The 19051-nt window shown below is 52.2% G+C and overlaps 1 protein-coding gene across 1 annotated transcript in view; it reads left to right on the forward strand.

Annotated features, from left to right (window-relative positions):
• The window catches only part of MED27 (mediator complex subunit 27), a 140700-nt gene that overhangs the window by 100477 nt on the left and 21172 nt on the right, over positions 1-19051 (forward strand). The window contains exon 4 of the mRNA XM_036329309.1: positions 465-558. Within this exon, the coding sequence (XP_036185202.1) occupies positions 465-558 (94 nt within the window). The remainder of the gene's footprint in view (positions 1-464; positions 559-19051) is intronic.

Consider the following 19051-nt stretch of genomic DNA (forward strand, 5'->3'; position numbering starts at 1 on the left):
CAGTCAGTGTTTCTCACATTGATGTTTCTCTCTCTCTCCCTCTCCCTTCCTCTCTCTTTAAAATCAATAAACATACTAGTATCTTCGGGTGAGGATATGAGTGTGTGTGTGTGTGTGTGTGTGTGTGTGTGTGTGTATGCATAGAGTGTAGAATGTAAACATAGAATACCCATTTAAGCAAAAATTGTGCTATAACTTGAATTAGCTAGTGTCCCTCCAGGAAAAAGGAGGGGTTGGGGTTAGGGTTAGGGTACCTTAACCCTAACTAAAGACTGGTTGACTGGAAGGCAAGAGGAGGAACGGGGAAGTAGTATATTTTACAAAGAGCCATGTTATCCCATTAGCCTTCTTGAAAATGGATTCCATTAATGCAGGTGAAACCGACAAGGAGTTCCGTGCACTGTGGGCCTGTGTTCCTGAGCCGAGGGTTTCGTTCATGCGGGTGTGTTTCTCTTCCCACTTAGGTATGTTGATGACGTGATCAGCCGCATTGACAGGATGTTTCCTGAAATGTCCATCCAGTTATCCAGACCCAATGGAACGTCAGCGATGCTTCTGGTAAGATCCCCTTGGCCATCTCTATGGAAGAAAACTGGCCTCGAGATTACATGGTAAAGGGTGACAGACAGATTCTGGTGACCCCGTTGTTTTCCGTCATCGTCGAGCAGTCACCACCAGGGGCAGCAGGTGTCAGTGACCTGTCGTGGGAGCCCTGGGTTGTCTGCAGTGTCTGCACAGATAGAAGGGGCAGGAGGAGGGGCGGGTAGACTGGGCTCCCTCTGAGGCAGTTGGGGTCTGTTTGGCTCATCTAAAGCTGACCAGCATTTCCTCGTGGGCCCAGAGGTATCAGGGCTTCGGAGCCCCTCAGAAATGGAGGGGCGGCCCCTTCCCTGTGTCTGACCTGGAGATACACTCCCACACAGGAGACGGGTGGGTGCAGGAGGGGAGGACACACAGGCGCTCAGTAAATATTTGCTGAGTGAACACGCGAGTGACAGGTCACAGCATCTTCCTCTCCCATGTGTATGAGTGTGTCCGCATGGGCTGCGTGGGGACTGCTGCTGGGAGGGAAGGAACGAGGCATCCGCACTGGTTCCATCCCAAAACTGTCAGGGCATTTACGCCTTAACTTCCTCCGGCGTCTTTGTGAGTCAGAGGTAATGGCCATAGCTGTCCACTCGGTTCCCCGGATGATGCACCCTAAGCTTTCAGCCTCCGGTGTGGCTGCTGTCTCTGCCCTGCGGGGGGCTCTTTGATGCTGTGTATGTTAATATCATGATGTAATAAATCCTATTTCCGTTCTTTGAGGAGATGAGCTCAGTCATCCAAAAATAAATCTAGCTGTGTTGATATTTAGTTTCAGTTCATCTACCGCCTAACATCCCATTATTAATTTTCTCCCAGCAGTCAAAATATTGTAAGCGCTTAATCGAGTCAGAGACGAGAACAAGCAGCTGGCTTCTTTTGGCATTTAAAATGCTCATGTGCTACCTGGCCGGTGTGGCTCAGTGGTTGAGTGTCAACCTATGAACCAGGAGGTCATGGTTTGATTCCTGGTCAGGGCATATACCCAGGTTGCAGGCTCGATCCCCCATGTGGGGCGTGCAGGAGGCAGCTGATTGATGATTCACTCTTATCATTGATGTTTATATCTCTCTCCCTCTCCCTTCCTCTCTCTGAAATAAATAAAAACATATCAAATATATTTTTAAAAATATGTTAAAAATTGTGACTGATTCACCAGGTATAAAATTGTAGGAAAAAGATGAAACTTCAACCATGATATTTGAAAGATATCTTGATATTATATAACTGAATCTTTATGTTACATGATTTACAACAGATAAAACTCATTTGTCAATCTTTCTAAACATACATTTTAACTAACCTTCCATCTCTTTAACATATTCATGCCTTCTGTTGAATGACATGTCTTTTTTAAACCACGCGGACACATCTCGGTGCCAAGGTTGAGAAGGCCTGCTTTAGCGCATGCAAATGTGTGGCTCCCGGAAAAATGCCAGAATGCTTTCCTGGGAGGCAGCGCTGGAGCAGGACGCAGGCTTGTCCCCGTGTGCCGAGGCCGAGGTGCAGCCTCAGCTGTCCTTGGGAACGCTCCGGAGACCCGCAGTCTAAAATTCTGTGATGCTGCCCCAGCCATTGTGGCTCAGTGGACAGAGCAACAGAGCATCGGCCTGTGGACCGAAGAGTCCCAGGTTCGATTCCGGTCAAGGTCATGTACCTCCGTTGCAGGCTTCTCCCCAGCCCGAGCCCTGGTCAGGGCTCATGCAGGAGGCAACGAATAGATGTGTTTCTCTCACATTGATGTTTCTTTCTATCTTTCCCTCTCTTTTCCACTCTCCCTAAAAATCATTGGAAAAATATCCTCAGGTGAGGATTGAAAAATAATAAGAAATAATAAATACCTAATTAAAAAAATAAAATTCTGTGATGCTGCAGCAACCACTTGCGGAATCTGTACCCAGCTTTCAGCACTTTGTCACAGCTCCGATTATGATTGGAATTCTTTGTTAAATGCTTTTTTGAAAATGCCATTTTGTAAGACTTACTAGAAAAGTCAGCTTTTATTTTTTACTTCATTTTGACACATAAAAATTGTACATTTGTTTTCTAAAGTCAGACCCATTCCTTAAGGCAGCAGCTCTCCAACGAGGGCCCAGCCAGAGGGGCGCAGAGGCTGCTGCGGGGGCTCCCACAGCAAAGCCGCTTCCCGGGCAGACATCACCTTCCTCCTCGCTCTCCATTCAGGCTCGCCATGTTGTCCGGGGCTGCCTAGCGTGAGGTGCCGTCGTCACCCTAATGCCTGTTGGCTTGCGTCTTGTGCTTTAAACATTTCTGTTTTGTTTCTAATGTGGTAAATATTGATAGCTTCCCACAGAAACAAAAGCTCCTAGGGCCTCGGCAGCTTACAGGATCGCAGCGAGACCCTAAGGCCAAAATGTTAGAACTGCTTTCTAAGGAGGAATGTGTCTAACGTACGAATATTCCAACAAAATATCAAACTAAATTTCACAAAAGTGCTTCCAAAAATGTGTGTTGCAATGGCAGTGAAATGAATGGAAGTTTATTATTGATTCAAAACTTTAAGGTTTAAAAAAAGAGTAAAAGTTAAAAGAATGTTGGCCATTCTCCAGACCAGCTCCCGGCTTCCTCGGAAGAGCATTCCTGCAGCAGCTGGAGGACATGCGCGTGGGCTGGGGGCTGCCTTTCACCCGCACCGCGGCTGCCGGAGGACGTGCGCGTGGGCTGGGGGCTGCCTTTCACCCGCACCGCGGCTGCCGGAGGATGTGAGCAGGGGCTGGGGGCTGCCTTTCACCCGCACCGCGGCTGCCGGAGGATGTGAGCAGGGGCTGGGGGCTGCCTTTCACCCGCACCGCGGCTGCCAGAGGATGTGAGCAGGGGCTGGGGGCTGCCTTTCACCCGCACCGCGGCTGCCCGAGGATGTGAGCAGGGGCTGGGGGCTGCCTTTCACCCGCACCGCGGCTGCCCGAGGATGTGAGCAGGGGCTGGGGGCTGCCTTTCACCCGCACCGCGGCTGCCGGAGGACGTGCGCGTGGGCTGGGGGCTGCCTTTCACCCGCACCGCGGTTGCTGGTGGTTGTCAGCTGTAACCGTGGCCTCGGGCTGAAGCCGAGGTCTGTCTTTAGAGGAGGAGACTGAAGTGGAAATAACGTGTTGTATGAGCTTTGCTTTAAAATATTTCAAAAGAGAGAGAGGGGGCTTTATAAAGCAGGTGTGGCAAAATCTAAATCTTGGTCGTTTTCTAACTTGCATGGTTGTTAAATAATCTGTTCCTTTATGTTTGAAAATGTTGGCAATCAAATATGGTGACTATCTAAATCCAAGATAGATAGTATTTCTCAAAAAATACAGAAAAACACAAACAAATAAAACTACAAAAAAACCGTAGACACAACTAGAAGACCAAGAATGCCCGCGCTCCAAACTGCGCGTGAGGAGACAAGAAGAGCCCGCATGCATCGGCGAGCTCTCCCCCGCGGGCTCCCGTCAGCCTGGCTCCGGGAGCTGCCTCCGTGTGACTCCCCGCGTGGACTCCGCGCATGGAGGGCAGGCAGGGCCGTGCTTGCCCTGGGGGAGCAGGCGTGGACGGGGAGCGCACGGGAGCTTTGGTGGCGGGGGAAGTGTCAGCCCTTTGAGGTGTGGTTTATGTGGCTGTGCGCATTTCTCAACATCCAGAGAAGGGTACACTAAGGTGTACATTTTACTGTAGACAAGTTTAACCTTGAAAAATGTTTAAACCTTAAACTCTACCAATGGTGTGCTTGCCTAAGTGTTTAGGGGTGAAGTCTACTAATGCCTGGAAAAAATGAAGATGGCCCAGTGGCTGGGTAGAGGGAGATATATGTGACAATTGGGTGGGACAAAATGATAACTACAGATTCTAGCTCATGGGAATATGGGTGTTCACCTTACAACTCTTTCAACTTCTTAGATGTTTGAAATTTTCCATCGGAAAAATGTTGAAGGACTAAACACCGCAGCGTAAGGAACCACCCCCCTCCCACCCGAGGAAACACACGCCACGGAGCCGAAGAGCACTGTTTAACATCGCCCTCCGCTGACTTTCACACCCTCAGGTGTGTGCAGAGATGAAAAATACTCTTGAGTCAGAAATTCAGAAACCGGTAAAAATGTGAAAAAGTGAAAAGAACTTGTACTCAGTCAAAAATGGATGAAATGCTAAAATCATCTCAGAAATTGACTAAATTTCAACATGCTCAAGGAAAAAACATAGACTCACATGAAATATAATAAGGGCATTGAAGAGATGCCGGGAAACAACCAAGGGATGCAAATAAGCAAAGAAAAAAGGAAGGGTCAGAGAGCAGGTGGTGGGAGGGAAGCAGAGAGACAGGGAAGAAAAGCCGTGACTGCAGTGGGAGCCCGGGAAGCGCATGGAGCAGAAGGAACGTGGAAGCTAACGGAGGTCTGGATCTGCACGTCGGCAGGCCTCGCTGGTGCCTGGGACATTGGCCAGCGCCGGTCAGGCCTAAGATGTAGTCTAGTGATGCTATTAGACATCAAAGACCAAGGAAAAGTCCCCACAGCTCCCAAGCAAAAGAAGCCAATAGCTTACAAGGCAAGAGAATGAGACTGGCATCAGACGTCTCGAAATCAATACATAAAGCACAAGGCAGTGATGGACAGCGCTTTCAAAGGCGTGAGTCAAGGGTACGTGTGCCTTTCAAGCATCAGGGCCAGAGAAAAACCATCTCAAACACAAGTCGGCGCCCGCTCGTCCAGCTCGCGGAATCTCAGGACGAGCCTCGCCCAGCCACGGGACAGGCCGGGGGACGTCAGCCTCCGACGGAGAGTGGGCACCCCTGTATTTCATTGTCGGTGTGAGGCTAAAACAAAGGGTGTGACGAGGGGGAAGTGCTGATGTCCTAGCACAGCAGCGATCATCTCAACCAGGATGGGAGGAGGTAGGTGCAGATGCAGTGGGATGAGCTCACTGGTTTTAGTGTGTGTGATAGAGGAGGCTTAAAAGGACCTTCACAGATTGACACACGAGACGCTGAAGTGGCATCTAAGAAAAGGGAGGTCTGAGGACAGGAGTGTGGACAGGAGGTAAGAACGAGAACAAAATCTACACCTTCCTGAAAGCCGTCAATCAGCGAACAAGCCTGCGAGCAAGGAGAACATCCCCAGAGAAGGAGGCACCGAAAACGGACCACACGCGAAAACTGCACCGGGAAGGGGGCGTGGCTCGCTCCATGTCCGCTGCTGGGCCTGGGCCTGCTGACCCCTCTGCCTGGGACGGCTCGCCCCCCTCCTGCCTTCCGGCAAAGCTGCTGTGCGTTCTCGGGGCTGGGTCTGCGCTCCTTTTCGAGAGGCCCAGCCCTGCTTCTTCGGGCGGAGAGTCTCTTCCGTGGCCCCCAAAGCACTGCGCAGGCCTGTCTCTCAGAGTCTGAGGCGCACGGAGGGCCGCAGGTGGATGTCAAGGGGGTCACTTCGCTTTAAAATGCCAGTTGGGCCCTAGCTGGTTGGGCTCAGTGGATAGAGCGTCAACCTGTGAACTGAAAGGTTCCTGGTTCGATTCCGGTCAAGGGCACATGCCCAGGTTGTGAGCTCAGTCCCCAGTAGGGGGCATGCAGGAGGCAGCCGGTCAATGATTCTCTCATCATTGATGTTTCCATCTCTCTCTTTCCCTTCCTCTCTGAAACCAGTAAAAATATTATTTAAAATAAAATATAATAAAATGCCATTTGACAGCTCCTACAGTATCACATACCACACGCACAGAGCCGCGATGAGGCTTCTGGAGTGTGGCCTGGCCAGTTACCCAGTGACATCCGTTCCACCTCGTGCGTTGCCTCACGCCGCCTGGGTGGAGACAGGGCACTTTACAGAGAGGGCTTCTCCGGGACTGCACAGCTTCTGTAGGACAAAGAGACTGTGTAAATTATCGGTGCTGATCTTGTTATTAGAAGACAACCCTATTGATCAATAGGTCCTTTGAATCCCTTGTAACTTGTCTCAGTTTGTGTTTGACTAAACGGAGCCATGTCTCCCAACACCCACTGCAGTCAATGATGTGGAACAGAATGTCATTCCTCTTTCCGAGGCATAATCTTTGTTTTGAAGAGTTACTAACACGGAGCCCGGCTGCTGTTTTCCGTAGACGCGGTTGTCTTCTGCAGATTTATGCCCGGCAATTGAATCTCATTAGCCCGGATTTACACTGCATGGACCAAGTGTGTAAATAATTGAAACCTTCCGGGACTGCATTAAATCTTCGGCTGATTTTAAAAGCAGTTTATCTCTTTATTTTACGTTATTCCCTTATCCCGATCCACACAGTTGATTTTTCCTCCAGTTAATCGTTTCATTGTGCCTATGTGTTGAGATAAAACAGTTGTCGTTTTAATAAAAGTGACACACACAATCCATTTCGGTCGCCAGCTGAATTAAAAGATGAGTATGCGTATACACTGTCCTGACCCATGGCATTATTAGTTTTACAAGTTATATTATATCGAATTTTATTAAAGTTAATTGAACTAATTGGGCTGTATGTAGTTGCAGGAGTGATGGTGGGCATTACATCGTTGTCATCACTGTCAACCCCCTTCAGGAGCAAACTAGTGAGAATGCAGGCGCTGGCCCGGCCAGCGTGGCTCAGTGGTTGAGTGTCAACCTATGAACCAGGAGATCACCGTTCGATTCCAGGTCAGGGCACATGCCTGGGTTGTGGGCTCGATCTCTGGTAGGAGATGTGCAAGAGGCAGCCGATCAGTGATTCGCTCTCATCATTGATGTTTCTCTCTCTCTCCCTCTCCCTCCCTCTCTGAAATCAATACAAATACATTTCCTTTGAAAAAGAATGCACTCTCTGGGCCCGGTGAGCCTCCAGGCTGGGGGGCCCGGTGAGCCTCCAGGCTGGGGGGCCCGGTGAGCCTCCAGGCTGAGGGGCCCGGTAGTCTCCAGGCTGAGGGGCCCAGTGAGCCTCCAGGCTGAGGGGCCCAGTAGTCTCCAGGCTGAGGGGCCCAGTGAGCCTCCAGGCTGAGGGGCCCAGTGAGCCTCCAGGCTGAGGGGCCCCGTAGTCGGCAGGCTGGGGGGCCCGGTGAGTCGCCAGGCTGAGGGCTAACCTCTGTCAGCTTGACGCCAGGGTGCGTGTTCTTTCTCGGTTCCTGGCCCCCTCCCCCACTTCTGGAGGTTTCTGAGCCACCACCAAACCTCCAGAACGCACTGTGCCTGTGAAGACCTGCTGTCTGACTTCTGTTGGTTGCGGTCATTGAATCCTTTTTGAGTGCGTGGTTTCCCAGGCATCACGGGAGCCTGGTCCTGCCCTTCTACTCAGCCTTGAGCCAATGTCTTGCACGACTGGGAGCCCCAGAAAAATAGAATTTTACCAAATTCTTCCTGTTCCTTGTCATGTTTGCAGGGCGTAGAACTGTGCCTGGCACAGAGGAGGCCTCCACTGAGTGGATGAAGCCGGGCACAAACAGTGCAATGGCAGCCAAGTTCCCTGTTGTTTAAGTCAATAAGGACCGGCGCCCGCTGCCCGGGTGGGTCGGGCTGTGCCAGCGTGCAGGGACTGCTAGACTCTGGGCTGGTTACCGAGGCCGGTCTCAGCCCAGAGCGCGCGGAGTGAGGGGTAGGGGACCTGATTCGGGGGGAGGGGGGTGTTCACGCAGTGACAGTGCCATCCAAGAGGGACCTCACAACCACACCCTCACGGAAGGGGTGGGATTTCAGGAAGCCGACAGGCCTTCCACGCAGGGAGAAATGAAAACGAAGGGTGAGACTTGTCCGGATTCTAGAAAAGTCTGCCCCTGCCATCATGAGTAGAATCCTAATAATTGCTCCCTGGAACTCTGCCTGCCGTGTGGTGGGAACTGTAATATATGCTTATCGATTTGATTTTTCACACCAGCCCCTCCATGCAAGATGTTAGCACTGTTTCATGGAAGAGAACAGAGAGATTCAGGTCACACTGAGTACAGGAGCTGGGGTTTGACGTAAGGTCCAGGGCGTCACCCTCTGCGCTGTCCGTGACAAGGTCACTGGGTCACACAAATGCAGGAAGCTCCTCGTATGTGAGCTGTGGGGACTGTCGCAGTGAGTCAGGTTTCTTTAAAGGCTTCTTGAAAGAGGATGGTTTTGATAGCATTTGATGTGGGTAGGAAATACTTTTTGAATGTATTTCTGACTCTCCCCGTTCTATTTCCTTCTTTCCCACGGGCTTTATCAAATGATTGTTTTGTTGATAAATTTAGGGTGCAGTTGGGACTTATATGTAGATTGTAACCTCCTCTCAAAGGGAGAGGGGACTTATCATTTCCATTCATTCTCATTAAAATCAGAGCATTTGCATCTTAACTTCTGCATCTTGTTCCAGGAATTTTAAGCAGTCTGACTGTGTGGAAGTGGGCCGTATTAATTGCAAATGGGCTAGACATCTGCTCGCTAACACGGAGCGATTTTTTTTAGCTGTTTTGTTGTTATATATGATCTGCCAGAGTGATTAGTGAGGGCTGGCGGTGATGCTGTTACCAGGCTAGGATTCCCAGAGGCTTACAGTGTAACCATAAAAATGAATTTAAGAGGGAATCTTGAGAGTTCTAGAACTGGGAGCCGTTACCCATCTCAGAGTGGATAGTTTTCATCCAGTGTCAGGGAGCCTTCTCTGATCTTGGAGCCACTATGGGTCCGCTCACAGCGAGCCCATGCCAGGTCCCAGGCTCTTGGGGCGAGGGGAGAGGAGCAGCATGGCTGGCTCTTCCTACCGGCAGCTGTGGGGTGGAGTGAGCGAGGGGAGGTGTCAGATGGAGAAATACCATCCAGGCTGGAGACTGGTGGAACAGGCGAGTTCTCTCCTAATACTAATGTATCAGTTTCCGGGGTGGGATTCCTGCTGCACTAATTGTTAAGGAGATTGATATGCACAGGAAGCACTCGGTGGTTAAACACAGCTAAGCAGGCTCCTTTATTGCAGTCCTTTTCAGAGCCTTTAACATGCTAGTGTGCACTGTGACTCTTTAAGAGGAGGGTTATGTATGTGGTGTCCCCGACTTGCTTGACCAGGGACATCTTTTCCTCTCCGTGGAGTGCACTGAGGGACACACTCCCGTGGAGAACTTCCTAAGTACTTACTCTATAACTAGGAGCTGAGGGACCTAATGGATGCAGTTGCGCAGTGTAACGTGGAGTCCCAGCTCCCTGGGGGGCTGCCTACGCATCCCACCACTTTGAGCCCTGCAGGATCGGGCTTCTTCCAGGTTCAGGTTCCAGCCACTGGTGCCACTGGCTCCGCGGGGGCAGAAGGGAGGTGGGGCCTCGGCGGCCTGGACTTGACGGAGAGGAAGGTGGCAGGTGACTGAGCAGCAGCGAGCAGGGGAGGACCAGTCAAACCTGTAGGAGGAAAGTGTCCAGAACAACCAGCGTTTCCTGAAGTGGTTTCCGGCCTGATCCAGCGCCTGCTGCTACGTGGGCTCAGTCAATATTTGCTGAAGGAGTAAACCGTTCAGTGCTCCGAGGCCTTTGCACAAAAGATGCCCAGTGTGGATACTCCGTCACGTTGTTTCAGTTTCATTGTCAAATGTATGTAGTCTTTCACACCTGGAATCAAAGGTTAAAGCGCCAGCTTTTCTCTTCCTGCCAATACCGGCTGTCCTCTCTCAGACACAGCCACCGGGCAGCTGTTCCGGGCGTTATTATTCTGGGCCTGGGGCTGGATGTGAACTGATTGATCCAGACCGTGACTCCGTCTCCCCTGGAACCAGTGACAGGAAGCTGGCACGTGAAACAGGTGATGTCTGCTACCATGGAATTGAGCAAAGCTCGCTGACTCACAAGAGGGGCCAGGCTGCAGTTTGAACTGTGACCTTGACCTCATTAACTTCAGGCGTCATGGTAACGGTGCGGTACCTGTCTTACTGCCAAAATCCTTCCCTGATGCTCAGCAGGCTCTTCCCAGTCAGTCCGCGCCTTCCGCAGAAGGTGGCTTGTTACCCAAAGCCAGGATCCCTCACCGCCCTGCGATAGGGGGAAGCCATTTAGAGCACTTAATTCGCGTTGAATGTTTATTGGTGCATACTGCAATTAAGTTAGATTAATGAAAGGTAAATTCCAGTCTTTACGTGAAAACAAATCTCTTGGAAAGGTCCTAATTAGCATGTGTGTTTATTTAGCCTCTCGTGGTTTAATTGCATCTCCTCTTGCTATTTACAAACAGGCGTCATTCCGGAATAATGAGTGTGAGGAGCATTGCTGCTGCCGCCGATGAGGGACTGGAGGCTGGGGGAGGGGCGGGCGGGAGTCTGCTGGCTTTGTGTCGCTTTCGAATGAAGACGGCAGGGCGACAGCATGCCAGACGGCAGCTTGCCCTTTGCTGCAGAGTCGGGCTGCTTTAACTCACTGCTGCAGTGTCACCGCGAAGTTGCAGCGCTCAGCTGTCTGGGTCGGGGTGCGGGATGCTTTCTTTACGGCCCTGCACTGCAGAGCCTCTGCGCTTCAAACCCATGAGGGTCCCCTAGAGGCGGGCCAGCCGCAGGTGTGGGGCTCCCTCGCGCAGCTCAGCCCCAGCCCCTTAGGAGCTCCCAGCGTAAAGCAGATTGAGGAAGAGGTTCATGATGTCTCAGTGGCATCCCTAACACCGCATTCCAACTTTACATGATTTGCCGTCGTTCCTGGAAGTCACAAAGCAAGTTCATCTTCTTCCACTGGCTGCTTGGTCATTTATAGCCTGTGCTCACCTGGTTCAAGGGCAGAGGAGCTGAGCTCCCAGTGGGAAAGCGATGAGCAGACAGAAAAGAGCCCAGGATAGCGATACGTCCCTGTCATCTGTGCGGTTCTCCAGCCCCTGCTGTACAGCACACGTTCTCATTTGCAGGGAGCAGAGTGGAGGGTCGCGGTGGCAAACGCGAGGAGGACGCGCCCTGAGTCCTGGGTGGGAACCTGGTGGGAACAAGCCTCGTAAATACCAGTGCCTCAGTTTCCCCCAGGTTCTGGTTATTGTTGCCAGCACTTTTGTGACTGTTCTGTATCAATGCAGATTGCTCTGCTCACACTGCGGTAACACCTAGATTCCTTTAGGGCCTCCTGGGTGAGCCAAAGTCCAGGTTTAATTTATTTGAATGGGGCTGCAGGAATTCACAGTTTTCAGTACATTTGTTCAAACAAACTAGATTAATGTTAAGGTGCCCTAAATAGAAGCCAGAAAGTTCTTGGTGTTCTGACTACAGCCCGTGTGTAAGGGGCCCCGCCGCTGCGTCCTCAAAAAGCCGCCTCTTTGTTGTCGCTAACTCGCAACGGGTCCTTTCCAGCTCACAGAGCTGTGGGGCACTTCTTCCCGTTCATATTAATTGGATTTTAAAGTGACCTTGTCTATGTATTGATTCAAATGAAAATTTTCTACATCAAGGTCAAGCTGGCGCGCGTCCGACAGTCGAGATGGTAAAAAGCCAAGCGCTGCCGACAGGAGGGCGGGGCTGGGGGGAGGGGGGGCGACTGCACAGAGGACACCCTGAGCCTTTGCAATGGAGTTGGGCAGGTGGCGGGTCAGCGCAGGGACCACCCTCGCCTGGGCTGGGTCTGCCTCCCGCCCCTGAGCCCCGAGCCCAGATGCTGCTCCTTGGGTGTCTTCAGGGTGAGGTCTCAGCTCGTCTGAACTCGCACCCGCCACCTTGGGAAAGGTCATCCATGAACTCGACCGTCTGGCCAGGACCTCATCCGTGAGTCCCGTCTCCAAGCTGCCCATTTACCGTCTCTCCGCGTGGGCATCAGCAGTATCCAAACTCCATAAAGGGAAGTGACCCCCCAGCCCGGCCTCTGCTCTTCCCTCCTCTCTCCATCTCCTCTCAGTCAACAGCAAGACCATCTACCTGCTGCTCAAGCCAGACACCTCGACATCTGTATGCGGCCTCACAGGTATGCCCAGCCCCTGTCCTGGAGCCCAGGGCAAGTCTGCATTTTTCGGGGGAAGCCCCCAGGAGTCAGGGGAAGCCTGGATGGCACTGAACATTTTCACCACATCTAAGGGCGCCCCTTGGAGGAGTCACCAGGTGGGAGGGCTCACCTGTCCAGCCACCTCCACCTTTCAGAGCCTCTGATGATGGACAGGCGCGGAACCAAGTGCCTTTTGGTGCCACGCAGCAGGGTGACGAGGCAGCACCCCCCCCCCCCCCGGGGTTCCTTGGGGACACCGGGCCCGAGGGTGCCCTCTAGCTACTCAGTCACACATTGCTTTATCACCTCTTCCGGGAGGAGCCGTATTGGACTCTCCTAAACCTCTCGAGGCTTCTGCTGACACCTTTAAGATGGGGCACTTGGACAAATGATTTTTGTAATTCTTTACAGCTCTAACGTCACATGATCCTCTGAATCCGTGTCGGCGCCCAGTGTGTCCCATGCTACAAACACTTATCTACTCAATAAATAAGTGCTTATTGGGGTCACTCGCTTTATCTTTTCTGTCTCAGGAATTAGTACAAATATGTAGGTTCTTAGTGCTGTGGGGTAGCTATGCCTGGCTGCCTCCCCTTCCCCCACCTTCCTAACTACACCTGGAAAAACAACACCTACAGAACCGCAGGCCTCTTACGTCCTGGAAAATGACATCTGTGAGTGGCTGTGTGGCTGTGAGTGGCTGGTGGCTGTGAGTGGCTGTAAGGTTGTGAGTGGCTGTATGGCTGTGAGTTGCTGTAAGGCTGTGAGTGGCTGGTGGTTGTGAGGGCTGGTGGCTGTGTGTGGCTGGTGGTTGTGAGTGGCTGGTGGCTGTGAGTGGCTGGTGGCTGTGAGTGGCTGTAAGGTTGTGAGTGGCTGTATGGCTGTGAGTGGCTGGTGGTTGTGAGTGGCTGGTGGCTGTGAGTGGCTGGTGGTTGTGAGTGGCTGTATGGCTGTGAGTGGCTGGTGGTTGTGAGTGGCTGGTGGTTGTGAGTGGCTGTATGGCTGTGAGTGGCTGGTGGCTGTGAGTGGCTGGTGGTTGTGAGTGGCTGGTGGTTGTGAGTGGCTGTATGGCTGTGAGTGGCTGGTGGTTGTGAGTGGCTGGTGGTTGTGAGTGGCTGTATGGCTGTGAGTGGCTGGTGGCTGTGAGTAGCTGGTGGTTGTGAGTGGCTGGTGGTTGTGAGTGGCTGTATGGCTGTGAGTGGCCGTATGGCTGTGAATGGCTGTATGGCTGTGAGTGGCCGTATGGTTGGCTTCTCTTTTGTAACAGACCCCTGCCCCCGAAGCCGAGGTCACTGTGCTGCCCTTGTCCGAACGACAGGCGCTGTGCCACCCTTGCCACCCACGTGTGGCCATGTGCCGGGTCAGGCATGCACATCTGGTCCTGGGTTTCTGATGCAAATGTGCTTTCAGTCATCTTGCCTCCCCTGTGTCCTAGACACAGACGCTGCTCAGGTTCACGGTGCCTTTCCCCTGCGCAAGCCCCGGAGGGAAGGTTTGAGCGCGCGGTGTCGCTCATGCCTGCGGTGGACCCAGTGCTGTATTTGCTCAGTGTGTGTTGGGTGGCATTGGGTGGCAGAGTGGCGGTAAGTATTTTTGCTGTTATCCTCAGCCTCGCTCCCACTCTGCCTTTCCTGCCTGGGACCCGCCTTGCCGTAGTGAACTAGGAATGCTCTTCATGGAGAACAGGCGGAGGACCAGCGGTTTCAGCCCAGTTGCCCAGCGCGCAGCCGGCCCGATGCGGAGCGAGGCAGGGACAGCGTTTCTCTGGCACCTTCCTGGAGGGTCTGACCTGCCCGCAGGCCCCCTGGCTTCCTTTGACTCCGCAACTTACCATCGAACACGCGGAGACAGACGCAGGAGGGGTATGGAGGGAGCTCTTTGGAAATGTGCTGCTTAGCATAGAAGAAGGGTTACCGTGGCAACGGCAAGCCTGCTTCATTAGCAGATGGCATTAGCTTTATCTGTGGTATCCCAGAGCAGTTGCCAAGAGCCCACCTGCACCCCATTGCTGGGCGTCTTGCCTGTGACCCGGGCCGGCGCTGGCTAGTTTGCAGGTGGCGTCCATTGGCCTGTGTGTGACGCACTGCCATCTCCTTCTCCCGGAACTCAAGGTCATTACAACCTGGTGCACGCAGATTCGTTAAACTAACACAGTCAGACCCACGAGAGTCTGCGGCAGGTAGAGGGGTGTGCGCGCCGGAGAGGGCGCTGGAGAGCACACGCCTCCGCACACTGCGCTCGCGGGGAACGAGGCGGGAGGCTGTGTGCTCAGTTGTGCGTCACACCCACCACAGCCGCGTCTCCTGTATCATCTCACTTGACCCTCCAGCAGGCCCGATGCGTTCCCGGCTGAGTACAGGCACGAGGGTTGTCTGACTTGCCCTGGGTCACACCACCCGAAGTGGCAGAGGAAGGACTGCAGCCCAGTGCCCTTGACCGAGGGGCGTCATGTCCACACCTCGCGGCCCAGCACCACTGCAGCCACGCTCTGCAGCATCCCTTGGCCGCAGGTGTGGGCAGAAAGACAACATCAGGGCAAGTTCGCTCCAGCTTTGAGGTTCACTGGCTTCCAGTCACCTCACCTGTGTGATGACTGAGTGAAGTGCTGTGAAGTGCTGGCGGGTGTGGGCAGCCACCAGGGGCGTCCTCCGTGCAGGCCCTGTGCACACCCTCACCAACGCGTCTCCTCGTGGACGCCTGGTGGCCACTCTGCGACGGAGCTGTCCTCACCTCCACTAGTCAGGAGGGAAGCAATGCTCGGAGACTCCAACTCCAAGGCCTCAAACCACCAGCTTCAAAATTGTGTGCAGAGCTGCATATTGACCGTGTTCAACATTTAGAAGCTCTCATTCTACGCATTTTCACCTGGCTGAGCGCCAGGTCCTCTCCGGCTCCCACACCTGAGAACTGACACGTGCCGTGGAGCTCTGCGGGGCTGAACCAGAGCACGGCTCATGCACTGGCTGTCCGCCACCTGCGCAGCCCAGTCTAGGTGCAGCATGGCGGTGCTCCATGTGTAGGTGAATCCAGGACAAGAAAAAGGCGGGAAGGAGCTACGCACCCTGATGCAGGTTCATGAAATTAACAAGAATTGGACCCGTCAGAGTCATTTGCAGCTCTTGCCCCGGTTGTGGTCTTACAGTCCATTTCCCAGGACGAGAACCAGGGCCGCTGAGGACGGGGCCTCGGCAGCCTGGAGCAGCAGGCGCCCCACGGCAGGAGGCACCAGGGACCAGGTTGTGAGGGACTCCACGTCGAGCAGGTGCCCCTCCAGCCGCAGACGGGACAGGTTGAGCATCAACATAAATAATAATCGCACCAGACAAAAATCACAGCAGATACGTTTAAATCTGAGCACGTAGGGCAGGGGTGGGCAACCCCTGGCACGCGTGCCAAACACAGCACGCCAATAACTTTTGCTGGCACGCGAAACCTTCTCTTATAATCTTCCATTTACAGTTTTTTTCTTAATATCGACTTTTTTATTTTTCAGATAAATTCAGTGTAGGTGCATCTTAGATAAATAAATAATTTTACATAACAAGTGATCTTAAAGACCATAGACATGGATGGACTAGCGAGGGGAAGAGCAATTTCTGTGCCTCTGCCTTAACTCTCCTGCCTTCCTAGATCCGACCAGTGTTTTGGTTTCATCCACATACGCTTGTGAATCTTTGTTCTCAGTGATGAATTTTGTTAAGTCTCATAATAGGAGTAGCCTGACGGATGAAAGTAGTAGCTCCTGCATATCTCTGAAGGTCACGAAATATGAACCTGATGTAAAATCTCTGTCATCAGTGATGCAGCAACAAAAGTCCTACTGATAATATCAAACGGAGTCATACAGTTTTCTGTCGGACTATCAGTGTACATGTATACATGAAAAATAAATGTATCTTTCATCATCATATACTGTGTTTTTGTCACTCGAATGAATTTTATTATTTCTTCAAGGTTCTTCACATACATACACCTTAAGAGATATCAAGTAGGCGTAACATGTTCTCAAAAAATTAGGGTTGGCACGCAGAAGAATGTTGAGTCAGAGATTTTGCTGGTTCGGGCGCGCACTCACACAAAGGTTGCCCACCCCTGGCCTAGGGTCATGCCAGGGAGGAAAATGAACTCGTGTGCAGGAAGGAAACCCGTGAGCCGAGGCACTGTTTTTTTTGTGTGTTTTTTTTTAAATATATTTTATTGATTTTTTACAGACAGGAAGGGAGAGAGATAGAGAGTTAGAAACATCGATCAGCTGCCTCCTGCACACCCCCCACTGGGGATGTGCCCACAACCCAGGCGCATGCCCCTGACCGGAATCGAACCTGGGACCTTTCAGTCCGCAGGCCGGCGCTCTAGCCACTGAGCCAAACCAGTTTCGGCCCGAGGCACTGTTTTAAAGACTGGAAAGTAACGAAAAAGAATTGCGCCCTTCCCTGCTCTTCCTGCATAGTGAGCCCTACGCTCCGTAGCCAAGCAGGAGGGGAGGGGACGCTTTCGTATAAAGTGTTCCCGCTAGTGAGTGGAAAGGGGGGGATCGCATGGAATCCGCCGTGTGGAACCTGCTGGGTCAGTGCTGGGTCAGCGGGTCCCCACTGAGACCCAACCGGGCACGCCTCCTGTGGGGGGAGTGGAACACGCCTGGGAAGCAGCCTGGACACACAGAGTCAGGCTTGAATGCCATCTAATCACCAATTTACGGCAAGTGCAGAGTGAGAGAAACATGTCGAGCACACCCAGGAGGCCGTCAGCAGAATCCAGGCTGTGGGGAAACTGGCGGGAATGACCGGTTTCGTCAGCAAATCGGGTTGGGCGGGGGGGTGGGGGGGGGTTTGAGAGAGGATGCCTTTCGTTCAGGGGAGGCTTAGGAGACGCGTTGGCAGTCACAGTGTGTCTGGGTTCAGGTCCTGGGACCAGCAGACTCTCACGAACGTGCCGTGGGAGGCTGTGGGGATTAGACGCTCACTGCACTGAGTGTGGATAACGGAAATTTCTGGTTTGTAGACATGGGATGGCATCACGGTGAGGCTTTGCTGTTTCAGAGCCTGTATCTTTTGGAGATGCAGACTGAAATATTTACACGTGAAAATTATTCTGTGCTGTTCGTTTCAAAATAATACAGAAAGGGGAACTAACTAACTAAACATGCAGAAAGGGGAAAGTAGGTGGGGGAGGGGGAAGAGTTGCAATTGTTGATGTTGGGACGGGTTCCTAGAGTTCTCTATACCATTTCGTTTATTTGTATGTTATTTTAAATCTTCTATAATAAAAGACTTAAATCATTAAGTTGGTACTTCCAGGAGGGGTGAGTTTGTGTTATTTTATTTTAATAGCACCTGTTGCTAGCGAGAGCAAACTGAGATGGGTGTGTTCGTGCCTTTCTGGTTGGCATAACCCTGTGCTTAGCACATGGGCAGATTGTATCAAAAACCTTAAAATATTTGTACCATTTGCCTCAATAATTATAGTTCTGCAAATCTGTCCTCAAGAAGTAATCCCAAATGTCTTGAAGGCTTCGTGAATGAAAGTGTGTTGCGGCTGTATTTGTATTAGGGAAACCGTGGAAGCAGCTAATGTCCAGCAGGATGGCTGGGGCAGTCACAGTGTAGCCACCGGAAGAACCAGGCCGCGCGGAATGCCGCCTCCGCGGCCTGCACCACGACGGAGCAATGCTCACATCGTCGTAACTTTGAAATTCCAAAGGTCACTCTTCAAAGCAAAAAAAGTTAAATGTAAAATGTCTAGTACCTGTGGTGTGTATGTTTCCCTGAATTCCCTCTTAAGCTTGAGCCATTACCAAGGCAGTGTACCAGGTAGTTAAAGTCAGCCCGACTCAGGTGCTTTTACGGAGACAGTGGCTTGGTTACCCTTGGGCGTCGGAGGAGAGTTCACATGTGCTGAAAGCAGTGGCCCTGCGGGAGGAGGTCCAGCATCTCCGCCACTGGACCCTCTGGGAGGCTCTTCATTTCAGTGCTTAGAGTTACAAAGTTATAACTCAACTTGGTGCCTCCTCCTCCCCTCCCCCTTCTCCACCCCCCCTTCTTCACCCCCTTCCTGCCAAGGAGCTGCCTTGAACTGGGGACAGAGCGGCTGTTCCTGCCTCTGGTTAATTGGCATCTTAGCCAGTGGTGTCCAATTGTGTAAGAAATGACCCTTTAAATGTTACGTGGTGTAGCAGTAACAAGAAGTACTATACACTTAATAAGGTGTTTTTATTAACTTTCTCTGAAATGTAAATATGTGCATCACCTTTTTCTCGCCGGGTTTATATTCTGTGCCATTTTGGGCAAGAACGGAGACACCCTCTCAGAACTGAAAGCTATTGAAGGAACAGGGTATCAGGGACATTCAGGGAAGAGGAAGGCTGTTATGCGGACAGGCAGTTGGACCACCGCTAGGACTGAGGAATAAGGAAAGCGGGGGCGGCCCCCAGAGCCGACTGCACACTGGAGCCGCAGGGGGTCCGCTGCTGGGGAGGCCGGGGTTCTTGTCCTCACTCAGACCAACAGGGACCTTTGGCCAATTCTGTGGGGTTGGCCTCCGCGGGACTCGCTCCAGGGTCTCACCCAGGGGTCAGACGAGTTACGGGAGCCCCAGGAAAGGGAGGCGCCGTTTCCATT

Source organism: Myotis myotis, unplaced genomic scaffold (assembly GCF_014108235.1).
Source record: "Myotis myotis isolate mMyoMyo1 unplaced genomic scaffold, mMyoMyo1.p scaffold_m19_p_12, whole genome shotgun sequence".
In the NCBI taxonomy this organism is placed as follows: domain Eukaryota; kingdom Metazoa; phylum Chordata; class Mammalia; order Chiroptera; family Vespertilionidae; genus Myotis; species Myotis myotis.